Genomic DNA, 16,682 nt, shown 5'->3' on the forward strand with positions numbered 1-16,682 from the left:
CTCTCTCTACCCGGCCACCCATTCACCATACGGACAAGACCTCGCATTGCTCGCAACTCGTGTTTAGCAAATTAGAGGTTTCCTCCTTAAGAAAAACCAAGGCAGAATAGAATCCACATTGGTCATTCCTTATTAAATGCAGCCGGATTTTCTGACGGCCGATGGCTTGCCTCCTTCATTAATTAGACAATAAGTCTTGGCTCCCTCTCTACCAAATCACACTTGATTTCAGCTAGGGCCTATCCGCCTATGCATGTCATTTCTCTCTCATGCTCTCCTCTCGAAAAAAAATAAAAAATCACTCGATTGCTTCATATCTGAAGAAAAAGACATGGCTGGTGACCTTATGGTGACCTCACCAATCAGATCTAGTTAAGTCATACTCTCACTCTATTTCACACTATCGTATCATTGGGTTTGATTTCTAATTTGGCACCCTAAGGTAACAACCAGTTTATTATTTTGCAATTTTGGCCCCATATTGCGATTGGGAGTACATTTGGTCCGTAACTAACAGTTTTCTTGGTTAAATTTTTGACTTGGTTTTTCATTTTCTTTTCCACCTAACCGGCTAACCCCATTTATCTTAAATTCAACATAGCATATTTTCATCAAATTCTTTAGAAGAGAGAGAAAGAGTTACGGTGTGTGGTCCTCATTAACCACACTGTCTTCATCGTTGATCACACTCTTCGTCAACTATCACCACACAATCGATTCAAGTATGTAAAACATAATCTAAAATGGAAGTACAAGCCTCCGCATCTCTAGAAAATGAGGGAGTTGTTCCCCTCCATGTGACGAGAGGATTTTGTGAGAGGAATCTACATCACAGTGAATCTATAAACGCTTGAAATCTCAGCAAGTCACATATCCACTAAACGAATAACTATGTTTCAAATTCCCATCTTACAAACCCGACTCATACTTCGTAAATAAATTTTTTTGTCTAAAACATTTTGTTTACCATCCTCCAAAAAACTCTTCTCTAGCCAGCTAGCTACGTCTACAAGATTAGAAAGAAAAGAAGCAAGGAAGAAAATTTAAAGCTTTGTACGATTCAAACGCACGTACGTATGTGTATGCACATGTCGATAAAGAAGAGGCATGACTTCTATTTGTTTACACCCAAGATGAGCTAGAGAACGTCAGTTTTCTTCTTTCTTTTGTTTGTGTTTGGAATAAATAAAATGTGTCATAGTTAATTTACCAAATATCTCATTACCAGAAGGGGAATTTCAAAGTCAGGAATAAAGCATTCAACATGTCCTTCGCCAAACTCGACCCTTTGCCTTAAGATTAGTCAGTTCTATTTCTCGATGGGGGCAGGGAAGGGATATAACTCAGCGGTAGAGTGTCACCTTGACGTGGTGGAAGTCATCAGTTCGAGCCTGATTATCCCTAAACCCAATGTGAGTTTTTCTATTTTGGCTTGCTCCCCCGCCGTGATCGAATGAGAATGGATAACTACGTCCTCGAGCTCGAGGTTTTAACTTTTTCATGATAGTACCCTCGCTGACTTCGGCTCGACTAATGATTAAATCTGTTTCGTTGATACCCTACTTGATCTTGTTGCCCCCGGCAACAAACATCCATGAACCGGGTCCCAAATTAAGTTGAGTTGCATTGGGTTGGGGAGGAGGAGGGGCTGAAATGTTATTTGGTAATAGTAAGAGGGCTAAATAAGGAGTGAACCCTATACACGTGTCAAAATCTTCTCAATTGAAGATACAATGGAATCTATTGTAACTCGAAATCAACGGCTAGGGAGTTGGAAAAGCTAGTGTGATAAGGAATTAGATGTTTAAGGTTGCAGCAAAGTTTTTTGTTGCATTTATTGGATTGAATAGATGGGAGAAATGGGGACACGAGCTGGAGAAAGAATTAAATAATAATAGTTTGGGTAGGGGAGGATATTTTAGTAATGATTGGGAAGATTGTGAAGTTAATAGTAATTCAGTGATTGTTCTTCCTTCGCGTGCCGAGGGTTTTTCGGGCCTCTCACCAAACCCCACAAAACAAACAATTGTATGCACACAGAGAGACACTCTTCTCCAACTCTCCTTCACTCCTCCCTCTCTCTCATATTGTCGTATTCGTTTCTTGTATTTATGCGGATTAAGAGGAGTTAGGGTCCGTTTGATACGTTAGAAAGTCCGAGTAAGAAAATCGTTTTCTTTCTCACAGGAAAGAAAGTCATTTTAACATGGTAAAATGCAAATTTAAGCGTTTGATACAACCCTGAATTTTCGCGAGAAATTCAAATTCAAGTTTTTGGTAAAATTGTGAAGTAGTGAAACAAAATATGAAGTTCCTACTCTCATGCACCATGGGTTGATTAAAATAACGACTTATTGTCTCTCCTGAACGAATAAAAATTAAGTTTCCATTTCGATTCTTGACGTCATGGCCGATAACAAAGAGGAACATTGCAACTTGTTCTTCAATTGTTACAAACCTTCCGTCACATAAGCCCTTCGATTTTAGATTATAACACAATATGCGGGATGAAGTCCTATTCATTCGAAGGTTTTAGATTATCAATAAGCCCATCGATTTCGATTTTAGATTATTACACAACATTTTCCGAGATCACCATTTTAGTATATGAATCGACATTGATCCGCAAGATAGACATTTAGATATAACAAAATAGACATTTAGATTAAATACTAGTAATGTAACAACATATGAATTTAGACATAACAAAATAAACATTTAGATTAAATACTAGTATTCATAGTAACGTAGTTTTTCAGGCTAATGCTATTCAGGTAGCACACCTATCATATGACATTGTCCTATGCACAAAATGCTACATACCTATTCACAAAAAACTACAAAAAGTATTGTGTATTTCCACCACAAACTAGTACCATAAGCATCTCATACCAAAACTATTCTTCAGAAAGTATCACGACCCAAACCGTAGCTTGCACCATTCAAGTTGTTCTACCTCGTCCATCATGAAAAATATCTTTGTCATTGTGTCATTTTGCCCAAGAGCTTCAACTAGTTTCACACGTAAGGCGGCATCTATATGTGAAAGCTTGCGTAGGGACGTCAATAACTCCTCGGGGTCAGGCTTCTTGTACCTTTCAGCTATATGGTTTGCAATGGTTTTGAAAGAAGTCGTCAATTCTATCATCGATGATTCTTTTTCAACATTGTTTGGTTTGTTTCTTTTTCTTTTTTCTCCGACTTGAACATGGGAAGTAGGAGACTCTGAGTGAGGAGTTGGCGTAGGTGAGTCACTCGTAACATCATCAATGCCCACTTCTTCCATACTGGGACCAGATATAGGTGTATCAGGAACATCTGATATATCAACTTCAACTTGTCCGGGTGTCATTGAAAATGATCTAGTTGCTTGATCTGCGCCAACTAGTGAAGCAATCTCATCCCAGTTTGTTAAGTTCATGTTTCGATACTTTTGAGCTTGAGGATGAACCTGTGCTACAAAATATGACAAACAAGTAAAGAAGTAGCATCATTATATTAAGATATGTTTGCGTCAACAAAACTGTTGTTTAACAGTATCCCTTAACAATTAACTTTAAACCTGTCATGCAAGATATTACAAACAAGTAAGAATGTATATGTCATTCAAGAACAGTCAACAACCAGCAAAAACAACTTGTGTTGTTCCCTGCTTAGACAAAAAATAACAAAAAAGATGAACATAACAAACACAAACATTTTCTCCACCTCTTTCACTCAATGCATACTCTCTCCAATCTCACATTTGTTCTCATGGCGATACTTCTTTTTTGCTTACACATAAAAAAAAAAGTACGAAACAAACCACAACAGTATAGTTTTCATAAAAGAATAAAACATACCTTGAGATAGTCGGACCACACGGAATCATCGGCTTTAAGTGTATGATTAATAGGACAAATTCCAAACCCGCTGAGATCTATCAACGCTTTTACTGCTAAGTGATGTGTCCGCCATGTCTTAAGTCGGTTCCGTATATTACCTATTGTAATGTTTATGCCGACTGATTCTTTTATCTTACTACATACTGCATGATATGCAACTTGTTTCCATCCATTATCTCCTTTATTCTCCTGGGCAAGCTGTTCAATCAGAACATCAATCATGAGTCTATCCATTTCATTAGTCCACCGCACATGTTGTTTCCCTTTTCCGCTGCCATCTACGAAGGGTTGGTGGTGCATTTGAGCCATACTCATCAACCACAACTGTTATACATGGAAAAAAAATTAAGAGCTGGCTTCAATATAATCTAGGCTACATGAGATCAATCAAACACATATATTTAAAATTTCTACACCTTAAGGACACATAATTCTGAAATACTAGTCCAAAAATTGGTTTAGTAAATATAACAAACACCTAATAAGCATCCAAAAGCAAAAATTTCTCATAAATTCATACCAATGGAAATATGGTTATTGCAAAACTAATGTAGCAACAAGATACAAACAAGATAGAAAGATGTGTATTGCAAATTCATGAAGATAGGTATGTGTTAGATTTACTGCTTACTAGTTGATAGTGCAAATCTAATATAGAAACAAAATAGAAACATTTCAGAACTTGACCAAAATCATAATCTAAGTTGTTTGCTAGATTTGTTGCTTACTGTTGATACATCTAAGTATTCAAGATTTTTTTTGTAAAATCTCTTATAAATTTGGCTCATAGATTTACCATTGACTTGTTTGTAATATACATTGGATATATTGCTTACTTGTTGATACTAAATAAAAACATTTGACCTACGACAACTTTTTCTATCATAGCTGATCAAAATCCAAGAACAATACCTAAGCTGATCAAAGTTGATCCAAATGGGTATACTGCTTTTCGATTTTGATATATTATGACAAAACAATCATGAAGAACAGAGGTTTAGAGATAGAATGATGGGATTATTACTTGCTCTATTTGTCTTCTCTTGACTCCTTTAATGGATTGAATGAGAGAAAGTGATTAATAGGGAATCAAAAGATTTAGGGTTTTTTTAATGGATTGAGGGAGAAAAAGGGATTAATAAAGGAAAAGAAAGTATGAAGATTAGGGAAACTTACGCGGGAGATGGAAGAATTTAGGCGGGAGAGAGATGGAGCGCAAGTTTTTTCATGGGAGGAGAGAGAGCGCGACATGGTGTGGGTAAGAAAAGCCCTTTCTCACCTTTTTCATCGTAAAATTTTTTAGGACTTTTTCCAACTATTTTTCCCATAAAAAAAATAGTAAAGTTTTTTTTTTTCTCTCTCTAATTTTTTTTTCTTTCCCCTCTCTCTCTCTAGATCTAGAGAGAGAGGGGAAAGAAAAAGAAAAAAAAATTTAGAGAGAGAGAGGAGAGAGAAAAAAATAACTTTATTATTATTTTTTTTTATGTTTGAAGGTCGCCGACCGGGAATTTGGCCTGCCGGCGACCCCTTGCCGGAGAAGATGATGATGCGGCATTGTTGGTGACTTGGCAGATAGAGGAAATGAGGTGGAGGAGTGAGAGTAACGGACAGTTAAAGATAACGAAAAAAGGGGGCCATATAGGTATTTTTGCTAATTTAGGGGGCCAGACGGGAAGCTGGTCACAAAGTTGGGGGCCATTAAGGAAATAACCCAAAATATTTTCTTGACAAAACAAAGATATCATTCGCTGCAAAAGAACGTCTTTCCCAAAGAAGGTGATCCAAGGAAGAGGGCTCCCCTATTTCTAGATGTGTGACTATAAAGATCTTATCATGTTTTAAAGACATCTATTAATGAATGATCACAATGGAAGAGATAAGACGAGAAAAAGAAGAACAAGAGCATATATCGAGGAAATTAAAAAAATATAAGATTAAAATTGATAAAGAAAAAAATTAAGTTAATTTTCTTTTAACAAAGTGCTACTTTTTTTTTATGAAACAACAAAATGCTACTTAGGCGCCCCAAAAGGCTAGACAGCCTGTACGACGCAAGCAAATTGGACAATGTGGAAACCAACATATTTAAATGTAAAAAATATTCACACAAGTAATTTAGAAACTAAAAAATTCATAGGAAGAAAAGAAAGAGAGCAAGGACATTGGAAGTAAGTAACCCGAATCGCAAAAGTCCACTAAGATTTTCAACACCCTGATTTGAAATTTGAGGCACTTGTAGACATTTTAATCATTTGCGGATAAATGTGGGAATCTAATTGGGGTACCGATATAAATAGACTATTAAATGAACGCACAGTTTATTTACTATATTTCATATACATTTACAATCAACTTACTAGAATATGGCTATTCTAACTAATCAATCTACAACTAACAAAAGTTTATAGCTTGTAATTAGCGACTAATATGTTGGATAAAAATTGTTATTCGCTCTTTTCAAAAACTGAATTTTACGGCAGTTTAGTTCGAGAAAATATTAAAAATAAGTAGGATAACAGGTAAGTAGTTTTCCGACCGATTCGAGTATTTACTATGCTCTCTTTAAGACGTTATTCGTCCCGTAATGGTGCTAAGCCAGGTTGTTCATACAAATTGTCTCCCAGGATAAAAAAAAGTCTTACATTCTTGAACCGCAATATTTCGATCTCCAAGAATCTCCGAACAATATATGTAGAGAGCTCTCTTAAACACTTAGAACTTCTAGTGCAAACTCTAAAATCAGAAAATTAATCCATAAACGAAATCTACATGAATATTAATAAAAAGAATGGTGACTATGTAAAGAGACATAATTCCTAGAGACGTGCCTCTTCTAATTTTAATTCAACCAAAGCAATGATTCACTATTGTGAACATAATATACCTGAGGTTTAATATGACCGCTTTAATTAACTGAGACTTATTAGACGAAATATATGTTTTATCTACATGTAAGTTCAACCTTTTCCTCTGTTCACCTTGGTTATCCATATACTTTAGTGGCCAAATGGACTTAGAGCTTCTTCAGTGCAATACTCAAGCTCTAAAATTTAGAGTCTCCCGTAGAATTTTTTAGAGTGTCCCTTTAAAAGTTATCTCCAGTGCAAAACTCAACATGAATCTGTAAAATGACGTGGCAACATTTATTATAAAGACACTTAATTTAGATCTAATGTCCTCTTAAGCGCATTTCCAATGGAACACTCTAGGAAAAACTCTAAGGAGAGGGAGTGGGGGTGGGAGGGGTAGTGGATTGAGACATTCCAAGAAATTTCAGGATTGTGAAATGTCTGAGTCATTCAAATCTAGACATTAGAAAATCCTGAAATGGCTGAGGCATTCAAATCCAGACATTTGAAAGTCTTGAAATCTCTGAGGCACTCAAATCTAGACATTTACATATCCCCGAATGTCTGTGGCATTCAATTATAGACAAAATGCTCGCGGACTTTTGTAGACTTCATAGTTTGATGGATTTTGTGAACGATTTGGGACAAATTTGGAGCCCAACATGTCTTTACAAAAACAAGAAACATTTGGAGTCCATCATGTGATTAAACAACAATAATATTAAAATAATAAATGTCTACCAAATGTCCATCAATTTCCACAAATATTCACAGATGTCTACGAAAGTCGAAAAATATAGTTTTGAAATGTTCATATAAATATATTATTTTATGTGATTAAATAATAATAATAATATTAAAATAATAAATGTCTACCAAATGTCCATCAATGTCCACAAATATTACTGATGTCTACGAAAGTCGAAAAATATGTTTTTGAAATGTTCATACAAATATATTATTTAATGTGATTAAACAATAATAATATTAAAATAACAAATGCCTACCAAAAGTCCACAAATATTCACAGATGTCTAAGAAAGTCGAAAAATATATTTTGAAATGTTAGTACAAATATATTATTTCATGTGATTGAACAAAAATAATAATATTAAAATAATAAATATCCACCAAATGTCCATCAATGTCTGCAGATATTCACAGATGTCCACGAAAGTCAAAAAATATATTTTTGATTAGTACAAATATAATATGCATTACACATTTTGTCAATGGATTCAAGATCTTGAAATGTCCCCAAAACATTTTGTCTATGGGTCAAATGTCTTGAAATGTCTATAAAGGCATTTTGCTTACAAACTTAATGTCTTGAAAATGTCTATGAAGACATTTTGTCTATGATAAATCACACGAAATATCTTGAAATGTCTACGGGACATTTTGTCTATAAATGTCTGTGAAAGTCCCAATCCACTAATTCCCCTAAATATCCTAGTTGTCAAGTGTGAGTTAAGATTCTCTTTCGTAAGTGTCAAAATAGTAAATTCTTTTTTGTCTCCAATGGAGATTTCTAAAATTTCTCTACTCAATACTGTTAGAAGTGACTCGAATATGGATCGACATCGAACCCGGTTTACGACCCACCAACCCGTTTACAAGGCCGAATTTTTAGCGGAGCGGATTACTGAGACAGAGCTGGTATGCGAAGCAGGGCTGTGAGGCAGAGCTGGAGTCTGAGACAGAGCTGAAATGCGGAAGCTAGGCTTATGTCGGTGATTAGTGCTATCCGTGTATAATGTCAGTTGTAGAGACAGTCGGTTGTAGAGAGTCGGTGAGGCGGTGGGATTAGGGTTTAGTGGCTATATGAACTAAACCCTAAGGAGATATCATTAAGCAATATCTCACGAATCTCTTGTGTAAACCTGTTTGCTTATCATAGTGGAAATCATCGCGCCGTTGTCGCCGTGGAGTAGGTCTCACCAACCAAACCACGTAAATCTCTGTGTTCTGTTCTTGATTGTTCTTTACTATTCCTATTGCTTGTCTTAGATTACTCGTATTGTTCACATTAACCCCGATTGGCACAACAAATACACATGTCACTCTTGAATTCAACAAGACAAAAAGTAGTTAGAGAACAAAGTTTTCTACGGGTTAAAATTTCAGTCATTTCCTCTCTCTTGAGAGTCTCTATATTAAATGCTCCACATTATCATAGATTGTCAAATAGAGTGTCCCATTGGAGAAGATTTTTTGACAACATCTCTAAAAATCCTAAGAGCATCTCCAATGCAATATTCAACAAAAACTCAACTAATCCAATGTGTCAAGCATGAATTGAGATTCTCTTTCATAGTTGGCACTATTGGGATCCTCAATTCGAAATACTTCTCCAATGCAACACTCAAAAAACTCAACGTTTACTTTAAATTTACTTCTGTTTTTTATTTTACTATATAAAATGATGACGTGGGACAATTGAGATACAACAATAAATGTTGAGATACTCAAAAGAAAACTCAATGGCACATAAGCAATCCTAGGAGAGTGTTTTCAAGTTGAGTGTTGCATTGGAGATGCTCTAAGTGAAACTCTAAGATTTAAAGCTTGAGTGTCCCATTGGAGATGCTCTAAGGATCTCTTATGTGGTATCAGTGCCATATAGGCAAATCAATTAATTTTGCGGCCAAAATATAAGCTTTAGAGTGTCTCCTAAGTGTTGCATTGGAGAAAGTGTGAAAATAGTCTCACATGGGAGAATGGGTATCTAACAACCAAGAATATAAGGTCTCTGCCCTCTCCACTCATTGTCAATTGGTTTTGAGTTAGATGACCACAAACTTAATATGGTATCATAGCTAGGCCCACACGTGACAGGTTTAAAAACCACACGTGATACACGTCGCCCAAAGAAATACACGTGTTAGGCTCAAAGAACGCCACACGTGAGGGGGGCGTGTGAGAATAGTCCCACATGGGAGAATGAGTATCTAGCAACCAAAAAATATAAGGTCCAGGTCCTCTCCACTCATTGCCAATTAGTTTTGAGTTGGATGACCACAAACTTAACAGAAAGACTTTTTAATAGAAGTATATGTAAATGGCCAAGTTGGAAAGAGATTATTTAGAGATCTACTTTTAACACTTGACACCTAAGATTTTTGTTAAGTGTTAGTGCTCTTAATCAATCAAAGGGCTTTGGGTGGGCTGTAGGCCATTTATTCTGCATGGGTATCGGTTTCTCGGGCTAACGTACCAGCCTTGTTTGGGGGGTGTCAATAGTTATGGACTCCATAAGTGAACATCAGCAGAGATACTATGCTCGACCCATCTTCGGGATGTATCCGGTTCGGTGATGTGACCCGAAAAAATTCAGGGAGAGAAATTTTCTCACTTTCTCTCTCTAAATTTCGACCGGCCATGTTTTCCCCGCCGGGATTCACCCGGCTGAGATTCAACCGGGCGCAGCGTCATTTTTGTAGTGAACACTGAGGTGCTTTTAGAACTTCTCAAGTATCCTCTCCTTCAACAAACGAAGCCCAATTAAAACCTCGCTTGTCTATTTTTGACTTCTGAGAAATTCCCCTTGTGTTTGAAATAATTAAAACCCATTATCCATTCCGGTGGGAGACGAGTTTCAGATCACCAGTTAGTAGAGGAGTTATTAACAATGGCGGCTTCAGTTCATCTACTTCATCATCTCCTCTCCAAAACCCCTACTTCATCTTCTTCTATTTTTCTTAAACCCTTCTATATAACTACCGCTCTCCATCTTCATAAACCTTTTCGTACCATTAAAACTTCTCCTCTTTCTCTTCCTTCATCTCCTCTCTCTCTTTTCCTCAATTCCTCTTCTTCTTCTTCTTCTTCTTGTCTCTCACATACCCTAGCTATCTCTCCACGGGTTTTGCTTAACGAAGATACAGAATTCGATCTTCACACAGAAGATGAATTCGAAGAAGAAGGGGATGGAGAAGAAGAAGAAGTAGTTGATGAAGAGCTTGAATCAGCGGATAGTTCTTCTTCGACTATCAATGGTAACTCAGCATTGGAGGTACCGAATCTGAGTATGAAAGAAAAGAAAGAACTTGCATCTTATGCTCACAGTCTTGGAAAGAAGCTTAAAGCTCAACAAGTGGGTAAGTCTGGTGTTACTTCCTCTCTCGCTGCTGCATTCGTTGAAAACCTAGAATCCAATGAGCTTCTCAAGGTACTTACTTTTCTGAAAACCCTAAATTCACTTCAGTTTTGAGTAACTTAAATACTTACATTCTTATTGAATTACTCACTTGTTTATCAAAATTAGGGTTCTTTTGTTGAAATACATTTGATCTCCTAATTTTGATTTGAACCAAGTGAATTTTGGGTCCAAACAATTAGGGTTTTAGTGTATCTCTGAATTGACAAAACTTATTAGGGTATGCATAAGTCAGGAGGGTTTCAGTTCTGTCAAAATATTTTCCACTCCCATTGATTTGGTGTAAATTTGATCAATGGCCAGTTTAGTGTGGGTTGCTAGCTTATCAATCCGAAATGAAATGCAAGCATGGATCATATCTCATAAATTGTTCCCGTCCATGGTTAAGGTGGGCGGTGGCTGAAATTGTTGTAGTGCTCGCAATGAGAAGATTAAACTTAGGTGCTGTTTGTTTTTTCAAGTTTTCAGATCTGAAATCTGAATTGGTTTCCAATTCAGATTTCAGATGTTTGTTTTTGAATTTTACCTTAATCTGAAATTTTAACTGAAATTAATATATGTCTGAATTGGCTGAATAAATACCCCAACATTTCAGACTACAAAACAAGTCTGAAAAATTTGTCCAATATCTGAAAATATGCAAAAGACATTTACACCCTTGTTAAAACTTAAAATACATAATTATATCTCTCTTCTCTTCTTCACCACCACCACCACAACCACCAGACCCGAACTGAACCACCACCACCACCACAACCACCAGACCCGAACTGAACCACCACCACCACCACCACACCGAATTGAACCACCACCACCACCAAACCGAACAGAACCACCACCACCAATAGACCCAAACAGAACCACCAATAGACCCAAACAGAACCACCACCAGACTCGAACTGAACCACCACCACCACCACCAGACTCGAACTGAGTCACCACCACCACCACCAGACCCGAACTAAACCACCACCACCACCAGATCTAAACACCACCACAAGATGTGAACAACACCATACCCAAAAACGAACAAGACCCGAACACCACCACTCGCAACAGCAACACCAACACCAACACCACCACCAGTCCTAACACCACCAGATCCGAACCACTAGACGAATCCAACCAAATCCGAACACCACCACCACCAAAAAATCAGCACCCACAAACCAATATTTGATTAGAGAGAGGGGGGAGAGACAGAGATGGAGAGAGATCTTGTCGTGGAGAGAGATAGAGAGAGAGGGAAAGAGAAATCACCGGAGAAGGAGAGACCGCCGGAGAGAGAGATTGCCGGAGAGAGACAAGATGGAGAGAGAATGGTTTATGGGTTTAGGGTTTCTTTTCTTTTTATTAGAGATAATAAGGGTAGGGTATAAAAGTAAAATTAAGATATTAGGTTAAAACTTCCCTAATTTTTATTAGGGAGAAAAAAAGTTAGGTTTTGTAAAATTAAGATATTAGGTTAAAACTATTCCATAGGGGTATAAAAGTAAAATTGTCAATTCAGACAAAAAATTCAGATTTAAAAAAACAAACATCAAACTTACAAAATAATTCAGAAAATTCAGATTCAGCCAATTCAGTTCAGCCAATTCAGATTCAGCCAATTCAGATTCAGACGTATAAAAAAAAACAAACAGCACCTTAGAAAATTAGGTGGAAATTTAACTTGTTTATTAGATTATAAGAGCACAGAGTATTGTATTTTGAGTGGTTTTGCATGATTAGTACTTGTGCTAATGAGGTAGACCATTTCTGACCTTCCTGTCATCTATTCCGTTCGTGATGGTCCATTTCCTAAAGATTGTTGGCGAGAGGTAACAATTGGAGAATATTTTTGCATCCCGTTCCCGTATTCCCTTGGGTATCTAGCCTATAGAGAAGGGACATGAGCTTCTGAGTGCACTTTCAATGACGCTTTGTGTTGCACATCTGACGTCACTTTATGCAGCAGTATGAACAATACTTTATTCTCAGCATTAGTGATGCTTGCGTAGGCACTTTCACGATGTTTCGGAGCACGTCACTTACGTTGCTGGAGGTGAGCAGCTTTGACAACTTCTGAGAAAAGAGTGTTATTAGGGCTTCAGAATTCAGATGGCTTCTGGGCCTGGTGGTAGTTCTTCAACTCAGAGAACTAGAGCAATAACTTGCAATTGGATTTAAGGTTTTTCACTTGCATTTGGAGGATCATAAGAGGGTCGTGATTTGTTAGAAACCCCTGAATTTCAAATGTCTTTTGAGTTAGTAATGTCTGAGAGTCATAATGAACTTACCACTAGTCCAAAATCTTAGCTGTTTTATTAGGAAGATGGTTACCTAATGAACCCTAATCAGTTGCACTCTATTATGTGTTTGGAAGCTTTGAAATCTTCTATTGATTTTTCTCTTTAGGAAGATATGCAAACTCACGCGCTTCTTGTATATATGTTTTTCTCCATCCCTCTTGACATTGTTTTATTAAAATACCAAGTTCTGATCTTGTACCTAATCTTGTCTCCTGATTCGTTCAAACAGCTTAAAATTCACAATAGTTGTCCGGGCGAGTTTGCTGACGTTGTGAAGCAATTAGAGGAAACAACTGGATCAGTAGCTGTGGGTCAGATTGGACGGTCCGTGATACTTTACAGACCTAGCCTTACAAAGTTAAAAGCGGCCGAGAAAAAGAAGCAACATTATAGGGCATACATTAGGAAGCCAAAACCAACAGAATCGGTAAATATATATTACTCAAGTTCTTGATATATATTCTTCAATTCATCTTATTGATTTAGTCCTAGAGCTCTCCTAATGACAAAAAAAAAATGCAGAAAAGAGTGGAATTGCTGAAATTGTCTGGGCGAGGTCGTCGGGGGAGTAGCCGTGTTTGAGAGGTCATTGTACTTTCTGCCTTTCTGGTGTTTCTTCTCCAGTGCCAGAGGAGAAAAATCTTCAAGATAAGGGTTTGAGTTTCTCCACTATAATCCTAATTATATTATCTTCTCTGAAATGTTGTATCATTAAGTTGAAGGTTCATGGACAATGTTTTTGAAGAGATGTTCATAGAGCAGATATAGTTGAGTCCATGACTGATTTTTGTTGAGGCTGATATTTCCATGACAATGCAAATCCTTTCTCTAAAAATGTCCATCCCTTTATGTTTGTTTTCTTGAAAGCCTTCGGAGTTTAGGCTAGGGCCGGTTCCCGAAATCTATTTGAGTTATGTGTGATTTAAAGGCCTGTTTTTTCGGCCAGGATGGCGATTAGCTTTAGGGCCACTATCGATGTAGATGAAAATGAATGAGTTATCTTATTGAGAGATGAAGATGAGGCAAATAAGAGATGAAGATGAGACGGTGACGAAGTTGAGAGAAGATGATGAGAGATAAATTACACGAGGGAGAAAATACTTTGGGATCAAAAGATTTTCTTTTGTTTAATATTTGAAGATGTAAGCTCATGTTTGGCGTGCGGGAATGGAATGTGATTCCACATTCCCGTAACGTGATTCCTAAGAATCAGATTACTGTAGTTTGATGTTTGGCTTGATCAGGAATGGGAATGTAAATATTTGTAAAAGTTCACTTTTACCCTTACTTAAACTACATAAATACACATCAACTTTTTTTAGCATAAAATATACACATCAACTTTGTAATATATTAAAAGTAGTATTACTTTTTCGAATTCGTAGAGATGAAATAATAACGCGATACATCAAAGGGTTAGAATTTAAAGATAATAAATAAATATCTTAATAAAAGTTTATCTAAAATAAAATTTTGTTCGTAAACCAAAATAGAAATTTATCTAAAATTAAATTTGTTCATAAACATAAATAGTACTTATTAATACCAAATCCCAAAAAAAAAATTGGTATTTCAATATTTTCTTAAGGATATATTTGTCAATAAATACTAATATACGTGATTTCGGGGGAATGGGAATCACAAACCCACCTCCCCCTGGGTTTGCTATTACCCCTTTTTGAGGGAATCACATTCCCGGGCCCACACCATTCCCGCAAGCCAAACAATGATCTAGAATGTGATTCCCGGGAATCACATTCCATTCCCACGCCATTCCTGCGCGCCAAACATGACCTAAATGAATGAGTGATCTTCACATGTTTTAAAGTTTTAATTGTGTGAAGTTGCAAACTACTAAAATACTGAATGTAGTGAAATTCAATTCCCTACAGAGATCCACGATCCATTCACCTAATTTTTAATTCTTTAATATGGAATGTTTTCAAAATCTTCACAATAATATTTAGGGAAGTTTTATAAGGCCTCCCCAATTTTGTTAAAAGGCCTCCCCATGAACCATTTTACTTGCTAAATTATCACTGAGGGGAGGCCTTTTAACAAAAATGAGGGGGCCCTATAAAATCTCCCTAATATTTATTTGGCCGCCCGCTTTGGGGAAAGCTAAAAAATTTCCGAAGATGACGGTGAAAAACCAAAAAAACTCAATCTAAACGCACCTTATCTCTCTTCTCCGGCCAACTCTCCCTCTCCGGCCACCGCCGACCGGCTCTCTCTCTCTCTCCTCCCTCTTCTCTCTCCTCTCCTCTCCTCTATGTCTTCTCTCTCTCCTCTCTCTCTTCTCTCTCTTCTCTTAATATGTATAACAATCCAGAGTTAATTATGCAGAACACAATTGGGAAACTTGGTTTTGCATTTCACATTCTTGAAATATTTGATAATTTATTCAATTGAAACATTCCATTTTGTAGGTCCGTGTCTGTCCTAAACGCAGACAAACTATGCTATTTTCTGCTACTATGACTGAACAAGTTGACGAGCATCTCTGTGATAAAAACCAAGAGGGCTCGTACCTAGGCCAGTGGTAAACAAACGATAATCTCTCACAAATTACTTCTACTAACTTCTCTGTTTTCTTATTAAAAACTTAGAGGCCTTTTATAGGCTTACAAATAGTAATTTCCTGAACTTGAAATACTAACTAGATAACTACTAATATGTATTTAAACTCAATCAAATACCCATTATGGATAACTACTAAAATAGATAACTTCTAATACGTATACAAACTAAATAAAATACCCATTATTGATAACTACTATAAAACTAACTATTATCTGAAATATCTCAAGATATTCCATGGGGCTTTTAATTAGTATCTAAAGTCGACAAAATAATATTGTAACATTTACAAAATGAATCCAATTGGCATCCACATAAACCCACGTGTTTCAGGATTGAGGTATATTTCTTACCAAAGTTTTAGAGGACTGCAATTGGTTTCTTGGGAAAAACTATAACATTGGGTTTTTAAGTGAAACAAAACATCATATGCATTGTGGCAGCAGTTAAAGATACCTTAAAAATATTTTAGAAGACCTTGACGATCTAGAAACTATTCACCATCAGCCTTTTGTTTGACTCAATTGGCCGAGAAAGTGGTCTATCTCCACGACGTTGCCACAAGGAATGGTGAAAGAGTTATACTTAAGTTTCTTGTAATTCTAGTCCTTTTATTATACTATCATCATGAACTGGTTTTCTTCATCAATTCATCAACTCCTGTAAAATTGATTTCCAAAAAAAAAAGAGACAAGTCAGATTCAAGAAACACAAAATATTAGAGCATTGATGGGCCTAGAAGGTTACACCTAAAAGGTCTCCACCCGCAAGTATGCGGGCGTCAAGTAATAACCGATAAGACCGGGATCGATCCACGAAGATAGAAAGGTAATACGAATATCGAGGAAGTCTAGCCCACCGGTCTAGGTGTCACTGAACTCAGACTAAAATAAAAGATGATGATTTGGTTTTTGGATTG

The 16,682-nt window shown here is 36.7% G+C and overlaps 2 protein-coding genes across 2 annotated transcripts; one reads left to right on the forward strand and one right to left on the reverse strand.

Annotated features, from left to right (window-relative positions):
• Positions 1-2,914: 2,914 nt before the first annotated feature.
• LOC147538541 (uncharacterized) lies at positions 2,915-4,193 on the reverse strand. Its single transcript, XM_086642967.1, has 2 exons — positions 3,843-4,193; positions 2,915-3,451 (listed from the first exon to the last, which is right to left on the reverse strand). The coding sequence occupies exons 1-2, from the start codon at positions 4,191-4,193 to the stop codon at positions 2,915-2,917; spliced, it is 888 nt and encodes a 295-aa protein (XP_086499093.1).
• A 6,031-nt stretch (positions 4,194-10,224) lies between these two features.
• On the forward strand, positions 10,225-14,018 carry LOC147538542 (uncharacterized). Its single transcript, XM_086642257.1, has 3 exons — positions 10,225-10,904; positions 13,413-13,610; positions 13,706-14,018. The coding sequence occupies exons 1-3, from the start codon at positions 10,365-10,367 to the stop codon at positions 13,763-13,765; spliced, it is 798 nt and encodes a 265-aa protein (XP_086498383.1). The 5' UTR covers positions 10,225-10,364; the 3' UTR covers positions 13,766-14,018.
• Positions 14,019-16,682: the final 2,664 nt, after the last annotated feature.

Source organism: Eschscholzia californica, unplaced genomic scaffold (assembly GCF_041429995.1).
Source record: "Eschscholzia californica isolate CP2 unplaced genomic scaffold, dmEscCali1.0.p SCAF_5, whole genome shotgun sequence".
NCBI classification, from domain to species: Eukaryota; Viridiplantae; Streptophyta; class Magnoliopsida; order Ranunculales; family Papaveraceae; genus Eschscholzia; species Eschscholzia californica.

What these genes read in the sequence shown, in the direction of transcription:
- LOC147538541 (XM_086642967.1), bottom strand. Translation starts at nt 4,193, where the DNA reads ATGGCTCAAATGCACCACCAACCCTTCGTAGATGGCAGCGGAAAAGGG. An exon ending in TGTGGTCCGACTATCTCAAG is followed by an intron (nt 3,452 to 3,842) that starts GTATGTTTTATT and finishes TTTGTAGCACAG; the next exon opens with GTTCATCCTCAAGCTCAAAA.
- LOC147538542 (XM_086642257.1), top strand. Translation starts at nt 10,365, where the DNA reads ATGGCGGCTTCAGTTCATCTACTTCATCATCTCCTCTCCAAAACCCCT. An exon ending in AATCCAATGAGCTTCTCAAG is followed by an intron (nt 10,905 to 13,412) that starts GTACTTACTTTT and finishes TCGTTCAAACAG; the next exon opens with CTTAAAATTCACAATAGTTG. An exon ending in AGCCAAAACCAACAGAATCG is followed by an intron (nt 13,611 to 13,705) that starts GTAAATATATAT and finishes AAAAAAATGCAG; the next exon opens with AAAAGAGTGGAATTGCTGAA.